Here is a 26,912-nt window from a genome sequence, read left to right as displayed (position 1 = left end):
GGCATTAACCAATGGTGATGATGGTGGTGGTGGTGGTGCTGCTGCTGCTGCTGTTGCTGGTGCTGGTGCTGAGCAGCTCCAGTGGAGCAACAGGGGATTAAGGATTCCAATTTGCAATCTTTGGTCACAAGGCTGCGTTTTGTACCTTCATCCAACCGTCACCCCTATAATGTACTTTCCTGACGGCTGTATTTGATGGAAGGCTCCTTCAATTTTGTGCACTATGTTGTTATCTTTGTACAATGTTCTGCCCTCCTCATTTGACCAGAGCTGTGTGTTTCACCTTTAACCATATGTATGAATTTCTCTTTTTCTTTAAATTGTTTAGCTGGATTTTAGTTTTATCTTATTCCTTGCCCAGATAAGTTGAGTGTTTTTGAGGAAATCTTTTCTGGTCAAAGATCATGCGTTTATCTTAGGACCGCAGTTTACCCCCAAAGAGTGTACTATCAAGCAGAAATCCAAGTTATCCCCCAGAAAAGTGTTGGCTGATAGGAATACAACTTTGATGTGCCAGGTTCCAACCTTTTTTCCCATTATCAGGCTGCTATATAACTGATGTGTAACCTTTAAAACTACGTGATAACAACTGAATAGATGTTGACAAAGAAATCCTTTAGAATACAAAACACCACTTAAATAGGGCTTATACCAAACTACACTACACTAAACTTTTTTAATAACATGTAAAAACATGCAATATAATATTGCCTGTTGAATCAATGGCATATTTCGTTTGAACAAAATTATCTGTTTTTAACTAAATCATTAAAGTCATAAAATCATTTTCCTTGGACCTACTGAATCTTTTTCTTATGCAGCTGCTGTTCTTGGTGTTTAGTGCACATTTCCACAGCCATGAATAATTTATTATTTGTGTAAAATGTCAGTTTTTGAAGCTGAAACATATATATCAACACCAGTGGCCCAAGACACGGTACAGTGAGTCATCTTCTCTCTGACAGACTGGATGCATTGGAACTTTGTTCCACTCAGAACCGATGAGATATCCTCACCTCATTTGGTCCAGTAGAGATGGGAGATAAGGTGGCCTGCTGTGGCTATTTTCCCCTCCAAAAAGAATCGATATCTGGTCACGCTGTGTTGAAAGAAGGGTGTGAGCAAACACCCACACATGCTTTCATGCTTACACACACAAACAAACACAAGCATGGCACCTGCTTTGGGGACACAAAGTCTCTCTGTCTTCCTCTGTCTTTTTATCCCTCTTCCTCATTTCCGTTCGGTCCCTGAGCAGATGCAGATTGCTTATGACAGACAGCATTGGGCTGCTGCCATTTCATTAACGTGATGTATTGCTGGTGACAGGCTCTGGCCAGATGGGCTTTGGTGGGGTGGAGGGTTTGAGCATCACCTCTAAAATACTGTGCCATCCAGGAAAATCCTCCCAGCTGGAGATGGACGTGTCTCATGACTCATTTCTCAGCAGCAGCAGAAAGCAGTGCCCTCATCTAGTGGTATTATGCGTTTGGAGAGATCGCCTCGCACCCTGCACAAAAGAAATAGTTCAGAATACACAAAACAGGCTACTAACAGACAGAATGAAAATATGAAAAGGCAACCCTAATCTGCTAAGGTTTATCCATGTTGAACAGGCATTTTCCTTCTGCAGCAGTAGAAGCTGATTAACTAATTATGATCCAATCCAAAATTTGAGACTCGCAGTCATCTCTTTATCTTCTTTATATTTGCCATTGTACCCACAATCCTCCACTCCCCATCATTCCACAGACACAACTGCTCAAAGAGACAGTAATTATCCAGCTAGGTTTGCAAATGGTTCAAGAAAACACAACATCAGAATACAGTTAGATAATTGGCTGAATGCAACTTTTATTGTCACCTCAGGCAGCTTAAACTTTAACTACGGTCTGTTCCCACAAGGAGACAACATTTTTATGTTGGCTGGGTGATATATCTGTACTCCAATCTCCTTCTCCATCTGTTATGTACTGAATGTGTGTAGGCTAGACAAAATAATGCAAACGCGCCACGGAAAAGGTCTTAAACTCTTCTGTTATTTTGTGACATTATAAATAAAGATGGATCATGTTAGGTTGAAAGCCAATTAGCAGCATTAACTGGCTCTAAACGAGGGCTGGTAATCTGCATTTTAATGACCAAGTTTACAAAGCAACAGACAACAAACAGAACTCCGAAGAGGCCAAATCGTCTGTGGCTAAAGCTGCAGGGGCAAGAAAAAACTGCAAAATAATAAAATAAGCGGAGGGGAAGAGTTTTAAAACTCATGACAAACTACCCAAATATGAGGAGTATTACAAGATAAAAAATAAACCTCAGGCAACTTATCTATCAATGTTCCTCTTTGCCTGCTCTCTGGAGGTCATGCTTCACAGTGTGCTTATAATAATGCTTTATTTGATGATCCTCATGTGGATCAAAGGACCTTTTGTTGAATATGACGTGGACATTTGGTGTCAATCTCCATTAAAAAGCTCATCACTGTAATGAACCAGGGGCATGAAAAGAAAATGAGCTCCGAGGGTGGGGGTGGGGGTTCACGACCGAGAACTCTTATTGTCATTTTCTCATGATGGTGTAATAATTACACACACACACACACGCACACACGCACACACGCACACACGCACAAGCCTATCTATAACCAGAGGGGAACACTTGGAAGTAATAACAATAACGATGCGACGAACGTTTGATGAAAGTTTAATTGTTTACTTTTGGGGCCTGCTTTTCGGTTCATTAAGTATTCAGAGTGAATCAGAGGAAGACAGCGAGAGAGGGGGAGAAAGTCATATTTATTGATTGACTGAAATGTGAAGAGACAACTCAGTTATTATTCACAAACAACATTGTAGCTTGCGTCCTTGTACCCTCTACAGTACACGTTTTATGGTTAACTTGTGCATCAAATATCACTGGGAAGAGCCATGGCACATACGGCATGAATTATGAATGTCTGAAGTGTAAGGGCTTTTTTTATTTATTATATTTATTAAGGGTCCCAAATCTTTTGGTGCTCTAAATTATTCATATATTCAAATGAATCTGACTTTGAGGACATTTCCCTTTCTTCTCTTCTTTCATGAATTTAGAGTGTATACCCTTAGAGGCATCAGGCAAAATTGCCAAGACTATTAGGGGTAAAGGTTTTAGTAGAGCGGTTGGTTTTAGTCCACTTTTGGCTGGCTTGCTCAGACGTGTTCTTGTACATGCCTGTTGTCGTTTATGCTCTTTTCATTCACTGTGCCAATATCATATTTCCATCCCCTCATTGTTATTCTGGACAAGTACTCTCCTGTCAGGCTGCTGTCCTGTGTCCTGTGTGTGTTATGCCTCAGTATGTTTTCTCTGCCTGTGCCGTCAGATCTGCAGAGCTTATGTTGATTGGCGTGACACTGCCCCGAGACCAAAAGCTAGATCGTAGTCTGTGCATACTTATTCGCTGATGTCTGATCTGACAATTTTTTGAAAGCCAAACTGAACATCACAAATAACCTGGCACAACATCTTGAAGACATAGACAAAATGTATTATTTTCTAAGCATTTCTCCAAGATAAGGGATACGAAGATACTTTCTCCTGCAATAACAAAAAAAAAAAGTGAAACAGTTAGTTTTCCTGAGCTCATCAAAGTCTTGAATTTTGCGTTTGTGAGCTTCTCTTCTCAGTAGGGAGCTTTGCAAATTGCTGCAGATTACCATAGAGATGTAAAGCATATCTGGTGGTGTATGTATGCACCTGAATAACTGTGGATTCAATGATCCATTTATTCCCACTTCATATATATGTATATATATATATATTACACACGATCACCATAGCAGCATTGTCCATATTCATGAGGTTTCCATTCATCGTTCAGGTTAAAGCATGCTAGCCACTCTGACACGTTAAACACTGAAATTAGACGATCCTGGGAATGTAACTCCGTTAGAAAGTAAATCTGTGATACAAATATGTGACGATTCATATCGGTGATTTAAAAAAGGATTTGCAATGCTATTTTTTTAAACAGTACTTCTAGTGCTAACTACATCCCTCACTGAAGGAGACAACAGAGCAAACAAAAACAACGTGCAAATATTGCACAAGATTGATGAACTATATAAACAGCTCAACCAACATGATGCAGCAACACCACCTACCACTACCTGGACTTAAAAAAGTTACTAAAAGGCCAAACCACGCTGACAAGCTGATTTGCAACCCAGCTCGCCAAAACAAGCGCAAGGGCCAAAGAGATTACGAGGTTCTAATCATAGCAAAAGATATGAGGCCGATTTCCATAGTTGACGATGAAGAATTCCCATCTCTGTCCCTGTGAAAGGTTCAAAAGCAGGGTTCCCAGCATTGTGAAAGTGCAGAGATCTTCTGCCTCTGCCTAAAAATGTAGATAATGTATGTTGCTATTCTGTAAAACATGCCCATTGCAAGCTAGGAAGACAGGCCAGACCTGAGTTTGTTTTTTAGCTGTTTAAAGTTGTTCCCCCAGTTTAGCAGAATGAGCTTGTCAAACATACACAGTTGAGCCCAAAATAGGCCCCAATGCTGCACGTCTCCCCCTCATTAACATGCAGTGCAGAGACTGGCGTCCTCACAAGGGCAGTGTTAGGATGGCATGGTGTCAGAATAGGCCGGGATATCGGGGAATGACACGGAATTGGCGGCCACGCCTTCTGGGATTAGTGACAAAAACCAGCTAAAGCCAAAGCTGTTATCTCCGTCCTTCAGTCCTCTCTCTCTCTTTACACACACAAACACACACACACACACACACACACACACAAACACACACACAGACACAGGCAACACAAAAACACACACTTGAGTTTGCACAAAGACGAGCACATGTAGTCACACACACATGATTAGCTTTGCCAAACACATTCCCTCCTTAGGAAAATAAAGAATTGCTCGAGTGTAGCGATGCCATGAGATAGGTTTAAAGTGTGACTAGTTGAATGGAGGTCAGGGGACATTAATATTTGAATAATTAAATGATGTTCCTATCCTCTGTCCTTGGTTTCTCCCTCAACATGAAAACTGCCTCGAGCATCTCATTCAAAATATTTATCAACATATTTCTTTCCTTTGGGTGGACTGGTTTAGATTAAGGAAATATTCACAGACGGATATATGCTCCTCAGATGAATTCCAGACCTGTCAAATTTTTGTGTGAAGTACACATGAATATCAGCCATGTGATGTTCTTGAAAGCTGGATGTGGATGTGAAACAAAGTCATCCTCCTCTCATCTCTACTCCCTCTGTTCTCCAGTGTTGCTATTCCCCTCTGGTGCTTGTGTCAGCGGGCAGATGGTAGAGGACAGAGGCATCTGTGAAAGAGGAGGCGACTTTTCTCCTTCACAGAGCAGGGACAGGTGTCACCTGCTGCGTGATGAACACCTTCATGAATATAACTAAAGAGCTAACAAGCTCATATATGAGATTTAGAGCCACACTCTCTCACAATCAAAGTGAAAACGTGAACTTGTTCCTTTCAGAGAAATAACCATTATAAAAACTTTGACAGTGTCAATGTTAGTCAATGTGTCAGTCCACCATTTTGGTGAAATAGCTCGACAATTATGGGATGGACAGACATCAATGGTCCCCACAGGATTAGTCCCGCGACTTTGGTGACCCTGACATTTCCTCTACCATAAGTAGGTTGGCGTTATTAAGAATGAAATATCTTGACAATTATTGGATGGATTGCTATTGAAATTAAATAGATCGCTTTGGTCGTGTAACCACGTCTAACCGCATCTAACCCATCTATAATGGACAAATGGAGAGTAGTGTTTAGGATTTTGTTTCATCTGAGACTGTTTTAAATGTTCTGTCATGTTAGCTAGTATTGGCGGTGTTTCATGTTTTTATGTGAGACATCACATCGCCGAAAACGTTAAGGCAAATTTTAAAATAGGCTCCATCTTGATACATTGACCACATATTCCAAGTTTAAACAACCATATTCTCGCCTAAAAAATCTTAAATCAGCTTTTCAGCAGTATTTCGAAAAATTATAACTCAAAGCTGTGTGTTGTCCCCTGCGCCATCTTCGCTGATGTTAGGGTGAAATGCATTCTGGGATACCTGGCTTGTCCAAACAAGTCACCTCCAATGTATCCTCAATAAAATGGGTGGAGAATGCTGAAATTAGCATTCAGCTCAAAACACCACTGGGCCTACAGTATGTGCAGCATCAAAGAGCTGCTAGACTTGTTTAAATATAATCAATACTTTCAACCCCAGAAACAAATTCCACCAGCCTTGCAAGATATTTCAAGAGGTGAGTGAGGAAATATTTTGATTTATAATTTAGACAAACTTTTAAGGAGTCCGTGTTGGGTCATCCTATGCTTTCTTCTCACAAACAGCTGAGCTTCTGAGAAAAACACTGATCTTGTCTCATATGTAAATATAGTTTCAGCATGCGTTCACTTTCATTTTGTATAAGAATATTTGTACACATTTGCAAAACAAATGGACTTTGCTGCTGTTAAAAGAGGGGATCAGAGGGACCCAAAGAGAGGGAAGTGAAAAGGCACCTTCAAGAAGAAAATAGGCAAGAAGAGCTACACTGAGAAACTGACAAGTCTTAAAGGCTGTTTCTTTCTTCTATGGCCACCCTTTTTCATGCACCTGCCAATTTGGGGTCTCATTTGAGCAGTTCTGTCTGCCAGCACAAAGGCAGCCGGTTATTGCTCACCACTGGATACTGACGCAGTTTGCTGAGAACAAGGCTGTGTCCTTAACACAAACACTAAAGAGATGTGAAGCAAAAGGTTGATTGGGTCTGTGGGAAGGTGTGCCTGTAATGATAAATATTGATTTATTGATTATGTATCTAGTCTACTGATAGCTATTGGTTAAATGTGAGGAATATTTGCTCAGTAACAATGCAAGCCCAAACGACAGAATAGATTAACAGTTAATGGGATCATTATTGAAAGGTGATGAGCAGCAGAGAGAAAAGTGGGAGGGGAGCAAAGGGGGAGTCACAACAGAGAGAGGGGATGGGATTAGGGCGAGCACTACTCCCATTCTTCCTAAAAACACATAATTCATTAGTTACAGCCTCTCAGTTACAGACGTTGTGTATGCGTGTGTTTGAATGTGAGCCCATTCATAGAAAAGATCCACATCTGACAAAGTCTAGTCCAGCTGTAGTGCATATGTGTGTGTGTGTCACACTGAATGACAGAGGGGGAGAGAGAGTGAGAGAGAGAGAGACAGAGAGAGAGAGCAGACAGGCTCATAGGGAAGATCTCAGCAGGGGCAACAGATCTGCTTTGCTCGGCTGAAAACGGGATGGATTTCTGCACGACGTGAACGCGAACGAGGAACACCTGCCTCTCACATTTTCTTTTTTTTAAAAAAGGTCTGTAACTTTTCCTTTTCTCAGCCATTTCATGTAGGCTAGTGATGCTTCAGGGGGCTTTTTTTATTAAATGTTTCCAAATTGTTTTTAAGAGGGAGACAGAATGGGGACAGTGTTCATCTGTTCTGTAAGGAGGTATTCCTGCTGAATACAAAGAGCCATTATTCACCTCAAATGTCTCTTTTCAGTTGGCAGCAACTTTGCTCAGTACGTTATCCTCACTGCCTGCAGAGCAGTCGAGAGAGAACAAACACCATTATAAACAGATAGGGGGAGACGCAGGAAAGAAGACATAACGGGAAGATGAAATAGTAAAGTGAAGGAAGAGAAAGACATAAATGTTCCATGATACTTGCAGGCAGGGATCAAAGTGTGTGAGTGTGTGTGTGTGTGTGTGTGTGTGTGTGTGTGTGTGTGTGTGTGGGGGGGGGGGGGGTCATGTATACATTCATTCACCAACTTGGGAAATTAGCAGGCCTCCTATGTGGCCCTTAGAGAAAGCGGGAAGTAGACTGACAAGTGATGATGGTGTGCCCCCTGATTAGAGGGGGGGGGGGGGCATAAAAAAGTGAAGTGTCCTTTCAGGGCAATGGGAACAAGAGGATGGTTTGTTTGCGTTTAAAAAGGTTGATGACTCACCCTGTGCATCGCAGAGTGAAAACATCGCAGAGTGAAAACGATCTGCACACGGACATCACTATCAATTGTATTGGCAACTGCAATCAGAAGTATCAGGAGTAATTAACAGATATAAGAATGAGGTGTAAAAATACACTTCACTGCAGGGATGAACCAACAAGCACACAGACACACACACACACACACACAAAACCTTCAGACATCAAAGAGCTCATTATCATTACATTACACAGGCCACTGACCAGAATATCATCCAATACTTCCTATTAATGGTCACCGTTTCTGGGGTTTTAACTCATGTTATCTTTCTGCTGATTATAATCAACCCCTTTGCAGCATCTTTAAGATTACATTTAAATTTAGCTTTTTGAAATCCTCACTTTCATGCACTGAATATCTGAGAGGATCGGGTAACAGCTAAACAGTAGTGCTCGACCCCCGCTGGAGCTTTCAAGAGCACTCACTTGTGCTGTGGGATTTTATCATTCAAATGTTAAAACAATGAATAAAAATGAGTTTATTGTTTTGTGGACACAGCACGTGCTTGTCTGTAGTGTCTTCGCTGTCATTTATCGGCATAATGTATGATAGTTGGATTTTTATTTGCATACTTTCACCAGGACATCATTTTAAAGAAAATACTGAAACAATCCGGACTGGAGAGAAATTGATTATTTGGTGTCTTTTGGGGGAAATGGTTGAGAGCTTCTGCTGCTTATTAAAACATCACTTTCTCCATACTTTCATCATTCCTGCAAATCTCTGACCCCTAAGTGGGTTATCTGTGGTATTTGGGGCTGCAGAGGAGATTTGGAATTCATGTGGTTGAGCCTCAGGTCTGTTTTCAGCTGATGTGGCTCAGAATATGAAACATGTTTGAAATTCAAGCTACTTTTATCTCTTGGCGATCTGTTGTTTGAGCTGGGATTGTGTGTGTAAGCTAATGTGTGCGTACAGCATGTGTGTATCTTTCGTACCTTCACATACAGTGTAGGCATTTATATGAACGACTATGGCATCTCTGTTTCTGTTTAGGCATGTGGTATGAATACAGTACACACCACACACACACACACACACACACAGAATATGGCCTAAATGCCATGACATTTTGCCACCCATGGATCTTGTCCATTATTCATGAAGCGAAGAGCTAACATCCGAACTGAACAGACAGCAGAATGTGTTCATCAGGCAGGTTAAGATTTCAGTAAATATATGCTGTATGCATGGACTGTAAAAATTCCAGTAATGGCCAGTGTTATTTCCTATCACCATTAAAGAGATGTCCAGGTTTTAATTAGCACTAGAAAACAATAGTAATAGAGTCCAAGGCTGTGTTGCGTTTGGCCCTGAAAGAGCCATTATGAATATAAAAAAAGCTGTATAAACCAATGGTACATTTTATAAATAAAACAATAAAACCAGACCAACAGGGATCTTCAGACTAAACCAATAAACATATGAAAAGATGATATGTGTTTTAGCTCTACCAAATACCAAAAAGTGTTATCTCTAAAAAACCAATAATAGTTGCTTTGATTCATGGTTTTATTGTCATATTATTAAACTGCTTGATCAACACCTAAAACTATTTTTTTTATACAAAACAATTTTCAAAGACATAACAATGAGTGTGTAGGTGTGTCTGCCAGTCTTAGTAGTGCTATACTCAACATTCAGAACATTAATATAGCAGTAAACAAATCTTTGTTGAGAGCCAGTACAGGTGCGAGTGCATCTGATTGCATGTGAGTGCCTTGTACGTTGGTTTCAGACGTCGAAGGCTGTCCCAGAACAGCCGTTTACGAGTTGGTGAACAGCAACTATTTGTCCGTATTCCGAGTACAGCACTTTTTAACCCAGTATACATGTAAAAATACACATGTACAGAACACTTACATACTACTGTGCAAAATATACTGAGGACAACAAGAGCACAGGATATTTATGTGGACAGAATTCATCCCATAAGTCAAATTACGCCAAATATACACTGAACACTGACAGCGAGGAAGATTATAAGAAGATCATGAGACTATGAAGGAGGGTAAGGAACAGATTGAGAAAGTGGAGCAGAGGAAGCTTCACGGCACAATGTCTCAGGAGGAGTTTGCTGGATATACTCCACCAGCAGAGGATGAGATAGTTTGAGGACTGACTTGCAGAGATTGTGCAGCTCAGAGAGGAGTTTGATCAGGACAAAAGGGAGCTTTGAGGGTGCAGACTCGCTGTCTATAGATACAGCCTGGTGGGGAAAAAAAACCTCAAGTCAAGACCGAACAAGCAAAGGTGAGAAGGAACTCATGAGAAGAAATTCGCTCAAGGCAGCTCGGTTTGACAAGTGTGTGGTAGAGATAGCCAAGGCTACACAAAATATATTAAAAACTCTTGACATAGCCAAGAGGGCAATGCTGACATTGAAAAAAAGCTGAAATATATAAATCCCCCCAAAAAACATAGCTGAGAGTGAAAAGGATGAGCATTTCTGCTCCCATTGATGAGCTCCAGGCTGGAAGACTCTGGGGGAAACAGGAGAATGGCTGAAAGGCAGAACATCCTCAAATTGCCTGAACTCCACATGGTCCTGACTGTGTGTCTGGGGCACAAACTTCTTCTTTGTTAAGTTGCTAAAGAAGGACTTAGACATAAGTCAAGTGAACACAAGTCAAAGAACATCAGGCTCTTGTGATGTCAAGTCTAAAGGAATGGCGCCAAATCCTGAAGACCAGTCAGGCTATTGCTCCTCGTCTCCCCAGAGGAGCAGCTACCAGCAGCTTTCATTATCCTGGACTGGCAGAACAGAGAAGGAAGTGTAGGAGCAGCTGAGATTCTCACCTGAGTGAGCTTGAGACTAAGCAAGACTCCTTTCCTGTGTGAAATGAAGCAAGCAGCAGCCATGGTCGTATTACAAGAAAAAGAGGCCCTGTGCTCTGCTTTACTTCGCCATATTGTATCATACTGTGATGTTTGATTTTGAATGTCTAAGAGTGACCATCAAAGAGCTTTAAGCCCACCAGAGGACCTTCCCCATTACTGTATAGGTGAAAATAATGGCATACATTGCATTGCATTTCCAAATGTTATTGTTATATGTTTCATCAATAAAACTGATATACGATAGAAGTAGTAACCCTTTTGCCACAAACTGGGCTATCACGTTACCTGAATGTTCATGTTTAGAAGCAATCCATATACAATTACAAAAGTTATTAGGTATCAAGCTGATACAACAATCTGCTTGTATGTTGTTTTTTTAAACCCAAAGCAGAACATTAGGGTTTAAGTAACATCTGAAGTTAAGCCAGGCTCTTGTTACAAAGCCTCAAGAACAAGTGAGATTACAGCTCAGTGGGTGAGCGGTAAAAATAAGCCACAAAGGGGCACAAAAAATAAAAACTCAGTCCATCTTCAAGGGCCAGCAATTTATTCTCTCAGTCAAGAAAATAAATATAGAGAGTTCTTAGCTGACCAAAGAACTGACCAAAGTTACGCTAGTCTCTGGGATGTGGAGAGAATCAGAAAAGAGACGGAGGATCAGCTGGGGACTGCATCCATCTGAATGAGCAGCAAGCAAAGCATGATTGCAGAAAATTACATCTTGGAAAAAAAACCCATCACATTCAGAGGGAAAACTGAGATAAGCTTAAGATAAATTTAAGAATAACTTCACACCTCTTGAAAATATTGATGTAGAAAGCAAAAGTTGTACTTTTTTTGGTACTACCTTGGCCGAGGTTTTGTAGTTTTCTACCACATTATGGTAGAGTTTAAAAAAAAAGCTAGCATCATCAATAACAACTGCAAATGTTTCCAATCAACCCAGACTAAAAATATGACAGCCTGCAAACTATGCCGATGCAGAGTGTCCGTTGAAGATGATACTGATTGATATTGAGTCATTAATAGGTCATGGTTATTTTACTGTTTGTTTTCAACAAACAATAAAATAAGCACGGTGTGCTGTTATGAGTCAGCAGGACAGCAGGGCGCCTCAGTTTCATAAAGAACCGGGTAAGGTCCACACAGTCTGCCCGGGGGGTTCAACTCAGTCATGGTGGTGTGCCGTTTTTAAACAAAGGTAGCCGACTGTTCAATGCTAAATATTAAAAGCCTTGATGAGGTCAATCTTCATAGCCTACCTATCAATCGTTTTTATGCTCAATAAACTCATATAATATTTGACTGGAATTTCTTCCATTTGTCGTGGACAAAAAAACGGAAACACTGAGTTTCAAACAGCATCACTTTGTCAATCAGCTGAGGATCCCGCCCACACTGTGAGGGAAGTAAGAGAAAGAGAATAGGAGAAAACTACTGGTAACAAAAAAGTGAGTCAGATCAGTACACTGACTGGTTACAGGTACAACAAAGAAAACTTCTGGTCACACTCCCATACCACTTATATAGGGTGTGATCAGTGAAAGGGCAATGGCTGTGTTGCTCAGCTGGAAACACAGCATGCAGAAGATTGCTGACCGTTGGGGGACGAGAATAAACTCCGACATGTCTTCCTACCTCAACCGCATAAAAGGCCAAGACATTTTATACATTTAGGCAATTTTCCTCGATAAGGAGGACGTGTCATTTTCCGAATTAGCCCTTGCTGTTCTCAGTATTACAATTGTAGCTATTCCTGTGGAAAATAACTACTGGTATTCATTTAACGTAGGCGGGAGTGTTTATGCGAAAGCGTATGTCTGACCTGCTCAGCCTCAGCAGGACTACATGGCCTGCCCTCTTAAAGTAGATTAGCTTGAAAAAGAACTGAACATACCTTGTTGCCTGGAAACAAAAAGCATCATTAGGCCCAATTATCAACCACTTCAGCTCACAATGAACAAGCTTCATCACAGATTTGAAAACAACATATCATTAACGACAGCAGCCTATACAGAGCAGGGAAGAGTGGGAGGGGAACGACGAGAGAAAGACAGTGGAAAATATGGTTAGTCAATGCCTACCTATGGACCATGACATCGTAGTTGTGAATGATGTGTTTGAATTCAAATTCGATATTCATTAATATTCAGGCATCTCGCTCTCTGTGCTCTCTGGCTGCGTCTGCACCCCCCTCTCTGCTGCACACTCAGACAGTGGCCCGAGGCTGAGCAAGTCATTCAAACTCAAAGTCAAAGTCAAATCATATTGACACAAAACCCGCTACAAGAGCTATCCTCATTATGAATGAAGGGATGTTTGTCGTCTTATCGTTTGGCCAGAAATTAGTGAGTTCAATAGACTGTAACATAGGCTTGGACTGGATCTTGTTTTTCATACCTTTATACCATCCTGACATAGGCCAAAAAACGGAACTGCTGGCAAGAGAGAGGGCCCATTCTTCGAACCTTTATATGGGCCGAGACATTTCTGTGGGTGGTGCTGGTAGCATGTATGACATTGTCTACCCTTCATGCTGTGCGTTCATAATGCAAATAGCCTACTTACACAAGTCTTGTTGGGTTTAACTGCATACGGCCCATAAAATAAATTCAATAGGGATAATAAAAAGATAGGAAATAAGCACCTGCCTTCATCTTTCAGTGATTCTTGACGGGAGTAAAGGTGTGAAGTAACTGAAACGGGAGGAAAGGAGATTGACCGACAGAACAAGCTAACGGAGAGTGTAACATGAGCTCTGAATAACGTAAGCAAAATGCAACATTAAGTTCTGAGGTGTGGCACTTGTGTTTTATTTTATACCGTTAAGTCTGTTTAAAAGTGTCTATGTTTATTTGAATTTACTGTGGCTGAAGTTTTACAGTATTTACAATGATGTATTCCTGGATTGATTGATTTATATCCTTGTTTATTTATGACTGGTTGTCAGACTAGATTATAAACTCTTTTACAAATGGGGGTTAACCTGAGCAAGGCTGTACAACAATGACTGCAATCATATCACATTTTTACATCTATTTAAATATCTCTATACATTTAAACACCGTATCGATCGATAGACAAGCTCTCATATTGGAAGCAGTAATGGTAAAGAAAAAAGGGCATCCGAGCATCTCTATCGAGCATAGCACAAAAAACAGAAAAGTCAGAGGACATCAGAAGGAGGGAAGGGCAATGCATGTGCAGAGAATATCAATAACTTTCTCTGAAAAGTTTCAGGAGAGAAAGAGACAACATAAGTTAAATTTAAAAAAAAAAACTGGCAAGACAGTTTTTCAGTGGGCTGGGAAGACCACTGGGAGTATTTGATAAAGAAAACACAGTTAGGGCAAGGGAGCACGCAATCACAGAAAGAGAGAGCAGCCTCACTCTTTCCTCCTCATTATGCTGCGTGCATCCCTGAAGGTACAGTGGGCCGTAAATTAAAGAGAGCAGAGTTCTAGTCAACTGTATCATCCAGAGAGAGACAAACATAGAGAATAAAAGGGAGTTAATAAGTGAAGAAGAAAAGAGTTTGGGGACAGAGTGGCGCGTAGAAACTTCAAAAAGGACGTTACTCATTAGAAGATTAAGAATGGTTTTTGTACCAATATTGTACAAGTGTTACAGCCTCAGAATGAAGTGCTGGCTCCAAAGTGGTGCAACATATTTAAATTATTATAAAATAATAGGAATGACCTGTGCAGAACATATTACTGACAATAGTTAGCAAAGTTGTACATATAAACATCTCGTATAAACTCAGTGTGCATCATTGTTGACTGTGAATTGAGCTGTAATATCCTCATCAGTCTGGCTTTAAACCTCTCTTAATAATTTAGTGTAAATGCTCAGTTTTTGTCCACACTGCATCCTAAACTCAATAACATTTTATCTGCCAGCGAACAAAAACACACATTACACATAAAACAATGAACATATTTGCACACCTGACACATATGAGCAGGAGCAAAATTCACTTTCTGCAATATAGCCACTGTGTGCACAAGATTGCTGGATAAATACTGTATATAATACATATTATATACAGTGCAACTTGCTGCTGCTCATGGGGGGATTGTTGGGTCTCTGTAAATCATAAATAAGTAATTGAGTGTGGTCTAGACCTACTCTATATGTAAAGTGTCTTGAGATAGCCTGTGTTATGATTTGGCACTATAAATAAGATTGAATTGATTTCTCCCATCAACAATTTTACAGGCTTAAAACCAATTGCTGTCATTTTATTGTATTCATTGCTATGACCTTAGACTGTTTTCAGCTATGACTGGGTAAAGTTAGTGCGGCAAAGTGAAACTATATTAAACTTTAAACTCTTAAGTCTGACTAATTACTACATGCTGACAGGTTTAACTCTGCCAAGGCTATCGGAAGAGGGCAAGGAAACCAAAAATACCAGATTTTACTGCGCATGTGTCATACCCCAAGGGGGAGGATTTTGTTTTTTGTTTGCTTCCCTTTCTATCCTTGACCTCTGCTAGCTAACTGGTTGTTATTAACGTTAGCTACTGTAGCTTTCGAAATTTAAAACACTCTAAAAACACTAGCGTTACAATTTGTAGGTCACAGTAAAAAGATATAAAATAACACCAAACAAACGGTCAACATTCAACTTAACATTTAACTGAGCTTTAGCCACTCCAAAAGGCCGTTAGCCTAGCGGTGCTAGTGCTAATCGATGCTAATCCCTAATGCGCCTGCGCGTAGTAATCGCTGTTGCTTCCAGCCTCCAGCACATACACTACAAATCCCAGCCTCGTATGTACACACTTAAATTCATAGTAATAAACAAACAAATGTTGATAGTATTCACAAAAGCTAGTCATGTATTGGTAACAGTCTTAATATAGTTTTCTTACCCGTGCAAACCATGGTTATGACAACAGTCAGCAACACTCTACGTGAGCGCGGTAAACGCAAAGAGTCTTCTCCCCCTTTTTTTTTCAATTTAGAAATCTTTATTTCAGAATAAGAAAAGGCAGGTAATCGGCAAAAATAGATATGAATACAAATAAGATCACAGTTTGTAAGTAATACATATAAAAATATAGCTAATCAATTTATATAAGATACTTTAGACATAAATAAACAATGACAACAATAGTCATAATAGGTCAAACCGGCCCCAGAAAACAATTCATCAAAATATGCCAATGTGAGCTCACATTTTCTGTTCATTACAATGGCAAACTATTCCACGTAGCCTACACTTCAACTATGAGAACGTCAATGTTAGGGAAGGATTTAGAATATGAAATTTACCAAATGCAAGTATAAGCTCTGTCATGTAACTTAAAGATTTATTGCTACATTCAAATTGAGTGATGTTGGCATAATTGTTATAGTGGGACCAGTCTAGTTTTGAACACATTTTTCTACGTCTCTCCAAAATACAGAAGAAAAGGGGCAGTGACAGAACAAACGCAAAGCTGTTTCCGGTTCGCTAAACTATCACTCTTGACTGTGAACAAGGTTAAATGATGTCTAAACGCCCTCTGCTGAATTTTTTTGTTCAAAGGCAACTAACACAGACAGCTATTCAACAAACACATTCAATCTACAAAATGTCCCATTTTAATTTAGGGGGCTTCTACCATGCATTTAGGGTTTTCTAAACCAGTTTTCACCGCCCTGTTCTTCTCACTGAAAATGTCAAATGCAGTTATTGTATTGCACCTCAAAGGCTCATGGGGAAGGTGCAGTTAATATAGTTTACTCCACTTCCCTGAATACCCTATAGGCCATAATGTGACCAGGTCCACATACTGTACGATCCATGGTGCAAAATGCATAACCATGAAATGGGGAAGGAGGGCAAGAGCTGACAGATAGGAGAGAAATGAGCACACACTATTGTGAGGCAAAGAGTGTGTGTTGACCCCTCCGCTTTCATTCTGGTCATGGTCCATCATTCATTCCTTTGAAGTGTCTTTCTCCGCTGTCATAGATCAAGTCGAGACACAAGGCTGGCCTAGCCCAAATACAAAACACTCTTCCTTTCTCTCTCACCAACACAAAGACTGTGGACATTTCTACTCTCCAATGCTCAATCCCATCTTCTAGCCAGTTCTGTGCCATGCAGTAATTTGCAGTGGAACATTATTAGCAGTATTAATATGGAGTGGAGGAGGGAAGGCTCTCAGCTGTCTTTGTGAAAGCTGATTATGAGGAGTTTAATTTCATCAGATAAGGATGCCTTCCTTCATGGGCATATGGGGCTCCAGGCACCAAGCTTGACAGGCTTTCAATGAAACAACTACTCCCCCTGCTGTTACTCTTTATTACAGTCCGGTCTATATCCTTCAATCTGTCATGTGGAGTCATATTTGACGACCACAACAGATTTAAGATTAACTGCAAATTCGTCCTTATTGACAAGTCAGATGTGCGAGCATAATAAGCCGGTGTAGTGAAATACACCTTAGTATTCTTGAGACTTGTGTAAATACAGTGATAGTATAATGTATGATTATGAGTATTTTAAACATTATAATGTCATGATGATCGTCCCTCTGTTTGTTTCATTGCCGCAAAAATATCATTAAATACAGCGATCTGTCTACAGTCGAAAAAAGTTTTTTTAGACATCTGTTTTGCAGCTTGGTGGACAAGGTTAACCATCAATAATAGTTGAGTATGTGTTCAATTTGGTGCTGCGAGAGGATACAAATAAATGATTATTATTTGCAATTATTATTTGATAGTTTGTTTTGCATCTGGGGGCTCTTGACGTAAATTGTTGGCCCTGGATCAGAATTGTAAGTGCTCTCTGTTTTCCTCTTAATCTCAGCCAAAGCTGAAGATGTGGGTGAAAGCTCTTGTGTCAGCAAGCATCTGCCATGCTCAAGTGTCCTGGAGGGAGAAAATAAATCTGTGCAGCTTCAGCAGACAAAAGACAATTTCTCTACAGGCCGTTTGAATTCTAAATCTTGAAGTGTCACAGTAAATCTGTCATCTTTATTTATTCTCTCTCTCTCTCTCTCTCTCTCTCTCTCTCTCTCTCTCTCTCTCTCTCATGCAAATCTATGCAGCCAGGATGTCAGGGATGGACATCCCTTTGGTGGACCATAATGAGACTGGAATCGCTCCAATAGACAATGGGACCTTCCTCCGTTTCTCCCCAACCTCTGCTTCCACATCTGCGGCCGCCTCATCGCCAGGACGTCCGGGCAACGTTTATGTTTACGTGTGGCTCTTCCTCGGCCTGCTGGTATTCCTGCTGACGCTGCTCATCATCTCCCTCCACAGGCTGAAGAACATCATCTCCTCCTCATCATCCGTCCCCGACTGCAGCAGCGAAGGAGGGAGCTCCTTCACCAACATGGAGATCTGTAGCATTTCATCCCAGAGGTCTACCATCTCCTCACTGTCCACCTGAGCAAGATGGGAGGGAGCACATACAGACACGTAGACACGTCCACGTGCATTTCCTTGTGCACGCATGCTCACACACACAAAGCCCTGGAGGCCCAGCACATCGTCACTGTGACATTCACACACAAAAACACTGTCAGCAACAAAGAAGCCGAGAGCATGGCATCACACTCCAAGCATGCACATTCTATCCCTGATGGTCCGGTGGAGTTAGTTGTGTCCATTCAATCTGCATAGGCACAGGGGAAATATAGCTCACAATGTGATGAAGAGGTCTTGAGGGGTGAGCCTGACTGAACCCTTGTGAGTCTTACTTCAATAACAAAGACAAACGGAGCTAAGAAACTTCTTCACCTCAACAGGAAAACACATAATGATGAACTATTATCTTTCCTTTTCGTAGGGTTCATTTCTTGTACTGTCATATTTACTGTGGAACAAATTATATCGCTTTCAAGTTTGCACAGCATGTCTCATAGACGCTACACTGCAAAATCCAAATTAAAGTAATATTAAAGACCCCTACTTTGTACAGAAATGCATACTTGTGTCTCAGTTGTTTAGGAAGTAATACCATTTTAACTATACACATACTAAATTGCTTCATGAGTCCCCTGGTGAAAAGACATGACACAGTACGCCTTTCTGTGGATGTGAAGGTGAGAAAGAAATGAAGGTTGTGTCTCAGACTCCTCCTGACAGGCAGTCAGTCTCCGACTGCAGCTACAGACAGACCAGGTCAAAAGTGGCATAAACAACAAGATGAAATTCTGTTCCTGAAAGACAGGTCTACCAGCGTAACAGATCACCCTCTCCTGCCTGTCAGCTCATATGTCTTCTTATTGCCGTCTCTACATTGACTGAAGCAAAAGAGCTCTGTGCAGCTGTCAGCCTGGTCTGTATTTCCTGGCATAAGCTAAATCATTTTTTTTTTAATACTGCCAGATGTAGTTTCATGGTAACAAAAATGCACCACACACTCAGAACAGATTCTAAGAAAAAGGTTCATTCATCTTTGTCACACTTTTCCACAAAATTCAATAAGAACTGAAGGCTCAGAGAGCGGCGATGACAGCTACGAGGACACGAACAATACAAGGAGTCAGATCTGTCAGAGCTCTTATTGACAAATCCTCTTTGTTCTCACAATGTGTATTTCAGGTGATGGTACTCTTTCGTTCCCCCATGTATAGTCACAGCGCTGATTATTGGTTCATTAATGCAGCTGTTGACTGATCTGTTTGCACACCAGGCAAGATGCTATTATGCCATTGGTTTAATGGAGTACAAAAGATGGAAGTTTGAAATAATCGTTTGTTTTCAAGTTAACCAGGAAGTAAAAATCATTGTTTTAGTCTAGTCAAGCAAAAACAGACCTATCATAAAGTGAAGATACAAAGTAGATTAAAACATTTTCATTTCAAACATGGGTGCGTCTTTATACTGGCATGGATACTTGAGCTTTCTTGCATGATTTACTGTATACCATTTAACTAAATCTGATTTTTGTCAGCGGGTCAAATGATTTCAATCTCTCTTATACACATATTCTCTTTTTTTTTTTTGATTGTATGGGATGTATTACTACTTTTATCTTTCTGATTGTTATCTATTTTATTACTGGGTCTGCTGCATGCAGTGCTTTAATATCCTGTTGGCTGAAAATCCCAGCACCATTTCTTTTATGAAGCTCCACAGAAGTGACTTTGAGTTACATGCCTTGCTTGAGGGAACTTCAGCTGTTTTGTGGATTTAATTTAAGCAGGGGACAATGCAGGGCCGGGCCCTTGAGATGAAAATAGCAAATGGAAACTTGATACTTTGCTAACATAACGTAACATTTCTCTGTACGTCTTAAGCCCAGCTCAGACCCAAGATTTGCAACGAGTCGAGTTGAAACTTGCAACTTCTTGTACTTCTGCAACGTTCTGAAACCTGCCATTTCACATCAAGGAGACGAGGCAAGACGGTTTATTGTCTCAATAGCAACGCCTCTCCGTACTTCTGCTCTAACCTAAACCTAATCTGCTTTTTTTCATAGCTGAATGTAAATGAGGACATACATAGTGAGATACTTGCTACAGCTGCATTCCTAGTTGTGATGAAACGGCGAAAATAATGGTACTGATTCACTGTTTTGTTCTGGATTACGGCGCTCCCTCTCCTTATTCATTGTATTGCTCGCTCGACCCTCTCTCTCTCTCTCATTCATGTTCGTTGAGCCTCGGACTGATTGACTGGCTGTTTGAAGAGGTGACATGTGTTACCTTCTAAAACCAGTAGCCTGCGATTTGACAAGCTGAATCGCTGGCGACAACATGAGCCGGCTAGATTAGCCACTGGTCAGTTCACACCACAACTTTTACCTACAACGTTCTAAAACTGTTTCATTGCTTTGCGAATCTTTGGTCTGAATTGGGCTTTAAAGGTCCCATATTGTAAAATAAAGTTACAGTACATTTTTGTTATAAAGCAGGTCGAGGTGCTGACTGTGGAGAGAATCTATTTTGGGAGCGAGGCTTGGAGACACAGGCTTAGGTGGACACAGGTATATTCAGACAGAAAAATGTGTTTTTGAAACATTAAAGCATGTAAAAATGTCCTAGTGGAAACCACAAATACAAGTATGACCTTAAAATGATTGACAGTAACAGTGAAATTTTGAAACACAGAAAAGTGGGTCGTTCAACAACGTAAAGTGTTTAAAGTGCAACGACGAGTCTCTTGAAATCATTTGAGAAGGGAGGATCCCTTTAAGACAGCACACGCCCTTTGATGCCTCACTCGTGGAGCAAAAACCTTTTAGTGAAACAGAATGTGACCAAGTCATCAAATTCTTTGCATATTTTATTTTTCTTATCATGATTTTTTTTTTCAACTCACACATGTCATATTTTACATCTTTGCAATAAAACATGAATACAATAGTTTTTTAGGGTTTCATAGATCCAAAAATATTTAACCTTTTTTTGGATACGTAAGTTGAACCTGTCGATAGAGTATGTGCATGTGCGCATTTGATCAAGATGGCTTCACACATACAGTACAGCTCACATTCCATCCCCTCTAATCCCTCCTTCCCACCTCTATCAGCTACAGAATCATGATATTGCTTACAACTGTGAGGTTGTAAAACCTAATAATCACACATGAGCTCAACGCTTTAAATACAAACATCAATGCACAAATAATCCCGAAGGGGAAATGGACCTAAACAAAATGGCAGCCGACCAGAAAGAACCAAGCTAATAAATAATGATATGTGATTGGTGCAAAGTGCAAATACAAAACAAACTTTTACATTGATTTGATTCTCTTTTTTTAAATAATCATCAAATGTGGGTAAGTGAAGGTTTTCCTTTGCGCTTTCAGTCTTATTCAGCTGATTCAGTCTCCCAACCAAGCCTGAACCAAGACTATATGTACATATTTGACAAAACAATCACCAAATATACAAAGGAAATCATGTCAGTCTTGTGGTTTTCATCCTTGGTGGCACTGGCAAGATCTCTTCATCATTATCATCTTCCGGCAAAACAATCACCATCCATGACACCGTTATTATCATCAGTCTTGTCAACATTATAATAATTATTACACAATATTTTACATACAGCAAGTCATTAATAAATTAAAGGTGATAAGCGCAGTTTGTAGTGAAAGAACACGTGTAGGCTCCGAAGGAGGCAGAGCCTTATTTACATAAGATTCAGATTTGACCCTGCTGCGGGTGAAAAGAAAAGATTAAATTAACTTTATAAAATTAAATAAAACCAGATAAATCAAATTAGATACAATCTAATAAAACCATAACCCCAGGCATTTTTTTTCCAAGGGTGAATTTTAAGATCAAGCCAATAGCACCGGTTTTTGAACAGTGGGTGAGGCTGGTTCATTTCTGACCATTTCTAATCAGTGTAGACACATTGAAGGAGTCTTAATTTATAGTCCACCCAAATAATTCCCAGACTGAACTCCCCTCAAAGGACAAGTAAAGAACAAAACTGATAAAGAAGAACAATAAAAGGGGGAAACAAAAACTTAAGTTCTTTGTCTGTGAAGCGTTAAGCGTACCATGAACAGCAACTGTTGTCCTGTGAGTGGTACGGGTATAGTCGACCTCTACAAGGTCTACTTGACTTGCTCTTCTCCCCCATTCTGCAGTCTGTCTATTTTATTAGCAGGTTTTGGTGTGTATCTTCGGGGTATTATGTGTCTGTGTTTACACACGTGCGTGAACGTACACATGTGCACGGAGGAAGATGTTTCCACCAGCGCTGCTGCATCCTCAAATCTAGTAAACTTCACAAGGGAATAGAGCCTAAGGTCCGGTACTTGTTTTTCCTTCCTCTTGGTACCTTAAGTTTCCCTGCGTTTGCAGATACACAGCAGAATGCATCACCTCCTCTCCCTCTTGTTCTTCTCTCCTCTCCCCATCCTCCTCTACCTCACGCTGTCCACCTCAGTACCTGTTCTGGTGTTCGTAGTGCCAGCGATTGAAGTCTATGTTGAACGCCACAATGCTGCCGGATGCCATGCCAGTGATCAGAGTCCTGAGGGCAGAGCACACAGAAAGTCACAAACCAAACTATAACCATACATCTATACAGTAAGAACAACTTTTAGGGTTGAAGTTTATCAACCATTGTTCATTTCCTGCCTGGGACTTCATTAATGATTATTCAGAATTCACTGCAACCCCCTTTGAAGTGACCCAGTTTCCCCAACAACAGTAGTCCTTAAGACAACACAGAATTTGGCTGCCTTCTTTCTGTCCGTAAGAGTGGCACCCTGTCTGTTTTACCTCTGGTCATGTGAGAGGTCCATTGCACGGATACCAGCATCACAGCCTGGATAGATGTAAAGCTGTTTGAAGTCACACGCCTGCCACACTTCCACAACTCCGTTATCACCTCCTGTCACCAAGTTCTGTCCATCGCTGCTCAACAGGATCGCCTGCAGCGACACAAAAGAAGAGAAAGAGAGGTCACATGGGGCTCAAGGGCTCCAGCATGTTTGACAATGGCATATCACAGTGTTTATGAGTAAATAAGGACAGTATTCCTGGATGAATATACACCAAGAAGAACATTACAGTATGTTTACATAAACAGCAAATATTAACTCCCGACAATCTTACCCGTGTGGAATCGTTGACCTCCATTTGTGCCAGCAGTTTTCCATTTATGCTGAAGTTGCAGAAGCGGCCTCTCTCGTAGTAGATAATGCAATGGCCCTCGCTGGACACTGAGATGAGGCGAGGACGCTGACACAGCTCTGGCCCCTCCAGGGCTCTAAGCAGGTCCCCTGTGATGGTGTGGACCAGGCATGGGCCCTCTGTGGAGCAAACCAAAGCAAGATAGTGAAGAAGCTTTTTTTCTTTTAATTGAACAGGTTTGGTGTTGGCAAAGATAGCCTAAATGTCACTAATTAATATCTTTGTTTTGAAATATCAGCACAACCTCTGCAAGAAATTCAGAAAACAAACTTTGTGGAAAACATAAAATTGAAAACTCTCTTCAGCATATACAGACGAATAAAGACACACAAACCTTTAGCTCCACTGATGACCAATCCCAGCTCTGCACAGACAGACACACACACCACCTCGTGGTCATGTCCTGTCAGTACTGCCCTGGGAGCAGGGTAGTCACTGTTGTTAGGGTTGTCCCCAATAATGTGGTGTCGTCCACTCCAGTACCAAAGAAGAAGAGTGGCGTCTCTGGAGCCTGACACGATGTAGCAGTCTCCTCCAATGTAGGACTCTGACCTAGCTAGACACGTTACTACATCCCAGTGGCCAAAAACGATCTGGGTCAACTTTCCTGTGGAGAGGAAGGAGGTAGGCGATTGAAGTCAGTGTGTGCCCTGTACTTCAATTTTTGAAGGCCATGGTTGTTTCACTTCCAAGAAAAAAATACATCCGTGTAATAAGCAGGTATTCTCACTAATCCTTTGGACCAATAAGTACAGAAATGTACTGTATGCCCAGGTAAAAATGTAGAGAGAGCGTTCTAAATCTCTGACAGAATCACAAAATTGTAGTATTAATAAGGAGTTTTAAAGGGGACATCTTATGCTCATTTTCAGGTTCATACTTGTATTCTGGGTTTATATGTGTTTACATAAATAAAAGTTTCAAAAACACATAATTTTTCTGATAATGTCTGTCTGAATTTCTACTGTGCTCTACACCTCTCATATATACTACAAAACCTACCCGTTTCAGTGGAATAAACACGGAAGCTCTTGTCCCAGAAGCCACAGACCAGGATGTAGCGGTTGTCGGCAGTAACCACAAAACAGTGTGTGTTGATTTGGATGCTCTGGTCAACGAGGTCAGTGATCTGACGCTTGTTCACGCCTGAGTTGTTTGCTGCATGGGAGCACAAAGATGTCAGTAGGTAGGGTTAATGAGGGCATACGAATGCACTGTGATTTACAAGATGTCAAATGAACTCTCACTTTTTTTGATCTTTTATCACTCAAGCAGCCTGTGTCTCAGTAATATATGTACACGAATCCCCAGTGTATTATCTGATATGTTGACTTCATTCCCACTACTTGTGTCTATACTATTATCAATATGTAAAACCAATTAAATCTGCTGTGGAAAGTCTTGTGCACTGACCTATGAGAGGGTCCATCTCAATGGGTAGATGATGAGCCTGCTCTAGGGAGTATCCTGGAGCTCCACGTAGGCCTGAAGAAGATAGGGGGTGAAAATTACAGACAGTCACACAGACACACAGACACACAGACACACACACACACACACACACACACACACACACACACACACACACGTACATAAACACATCCTAAAACGGTTAAGGATAGATGCTAAACTACAATCTCTCGGATGAAAGCTCTGATGCTAGCTTTTGTTAAAAAATAGGGCCGTAAAAACAACAGGAGCTACGTTATGACCCTCCACAATTACATCACTACGCTTCATTAAACACACTCTGTTGTGCTAATGGGGTCATTAAAGGTTATTGAGGATTGAACTAACTAATATTTTGATGTCAGCATGTGGACAAAATAAGAGTAAACACTAAGATAACACAATCTGAATTTTTTTCTGTTGCTGACATTGGATTTAAGTTCCATTTTCAGATGACTTTTTTTTGCGCGCACTCACCGACTGTGTTGTGCCAGCGGTTGACAGCGAACAGACGGCTACATGTGACAGTGACGGCTGCTGGTATGCTGAGGTGAGGGAGCGTGTTGGCTGCGACGTGTGTGACGGGGGAGTTGGAGGGGAACTTGAGCACCATGATGACGTCCTGCTGCATCTGATCCTTAAACATCAGCGGGCTCTGTGGAAGGAAACACTGGTGAGACAGACAGAGAAAGAGAGAGAGGACAGAGAGGAAGAAAAGGGCAGAGGGGGAGGGGAGGGGAAAGTTGGGGGAGAGAAGAGGAGGGAAATGGAGACGGAGGGACAGACAGAACAGATGGGACAGAGGGAGGGAAGGGAAAAGGTATATTAATGGGAGCACAGGGTCAGATCAGGTACACACACTAAGGGTGGCTCTAGGCATAGGAGAGGATGTGGGGGCACTGGTTGCTCAGGGTTCGGGGCTGACAGGTTTGGGTGGACATGGATGGCTCTGATGTGGAGACATTGAGGCCTCGTTCTGCTCGGGGGAGCAGGGAAGACAGAGAGGCTAAAACCAGGGCAGAACTTGCTTTAAAAATACATTACATACACTTGTATGCAACAAAATCTCTCATGGATAAAATGTATTAGAAATATGAAAAATGAACAATTCAAAATGTCTATAAAAAAGAAAAACGATACTAATAACACTATTCCTGTTCCCAAAGTGAACATTTTCTCAATAACAACCTCAATAAAATAACACTGAATGAAAGAACATGCAAAAAAAGTATGTACATTTCTTTTTTGTATTTCAGAAGGTTGGCAGCTGAGGTCTAATGTGAGTACAGCTAACTTTGTGTTTTCTTTATTTTTTAGCGAATACTGAGAATACTTTTATGAAAGTGAAGTAATATTTGCTAAGGATGTCGAGGTTTTCTCACCAGGTGCATGGCGGAGGAGCGAGGTGGGTGTGGCTCGATCAGCAGCTGCGAGGGGATCTGACCGCACGCCTGAATCTGGGACTCAACCACCTACGGTCGGGGAGATGGTGTTAGCACAGGAGAGGAAGGTCACACAAGAATGAAAACAAGATTAGGAAAGCCACATAACCCCCTCCCCCTTTACTTACTTTACTTTCCTATCCTTAAACATGCATGTTCATCTTATTTATACGCTTCTTGAGCTACACTACTTTGAATTCATCCCTAGGGAGAACTGTTTTCTCATAAGAATTAATTATCTGGGGCCTCGTTTATAAAACTGTGCGTAGAATCCTTCCCAAAACAAAAGCTTCACCCAAAACCATGAATGTGCTGTGCAAAATTTTTTTGATTTATAATACTATGTGGCGCACATTTGCACGCAATCTGTCCTTTATAAATACTGATAAATTCCCACCTGCGGTGAATTGTGTGGGAATGAGCTCAGCCCAGTGTCATCCCACTTTTCCTACCACTATCTACCATAAAAGGCATATGTTAAATAGCTCATGAGTAATGAG

At 40.9% G+C, this 26,912-nt stretch overlaps 2 protein-coding genes across 3 annotated transcripts in view; one reads left to right on the top strand and one right to left on the bottom strand.

Moving 5' to 3' along the window:
• Positions 1-17,965: 17,965 nt before the first annotated feature.
• On the top strand, positions 17,966-18,307 carry sertm1 (serine rich and transmembrane domain containing 1; the record flags this gene model as incomplete). The annotated part of the gene is made up of 1 exon (XM_083927492.1): positions 17,966-18,307. The coding sequence occupies one exon, from the start codon at positions 17,966-17,968 to the stop codon at positions 18,305-18,307; it is 342 nt and encodes a 113-aa protein (XP_083783618.1).
• Positions 18,308-22,765: 4,458 nt separating this feature from the next.
• Positions 22,766-26,912, bottom strand: part of LOC310957057 (neurobeachin-like) — a gene marked incomplete at both ends in the record, with an annotated part of 95,245 nt that continues 91,098 nt past the window's right edge. For both annotated transcript variants that reach the window (XM_083927476.1, XM_083927477.1), the window contains 8 exons: positions 22,766-22,856; positions 23,108-23,259; positions 23,444-23,640; positions 23,856-24,128; positions 24,524-24,679; positions 24,935-25,006; positions 25,448-25,640; positions 26,353-26,442. In XM_083927476.1, coding sequence (XP_083783602.1) covers positions 22,766-22,856; positions 23,108-23,259; positions 23,444-23,640; positions 23,856-24,128; positions 24,524-24,679; positions 24,935-25,006; positions 25,448-25,640; positions 26,353-26,442 — 1,224 coding nt within the window. The remainder of the gene's footprint in view (positions 22,857-23,107; positions 23,260-23,443; positions 23,641-23,855; positions 24,129-24,523; positions 24,680-24,934; positions 25,007-25,447; positions 25,641-26,352; positions 26,443-26,912) is intronic.

The sequence above is a fragment of the Echiichthys vipera genome (genome assembly GCF_963691815.1).
Source record: "Echiichthys vipera genome assembly, chromosome: 14".
NCBI lineage: Eukaryota > Metazoa > Chordata > Actinopteri > Perciformes > Trachinidae > Echiichthys > Echiichthys vipera.
The sequence above is the reverse complement of the archived record's forward strand: the minus strand, read 5'-3'. Positions and strand labels throughout refer to the sequence as shown.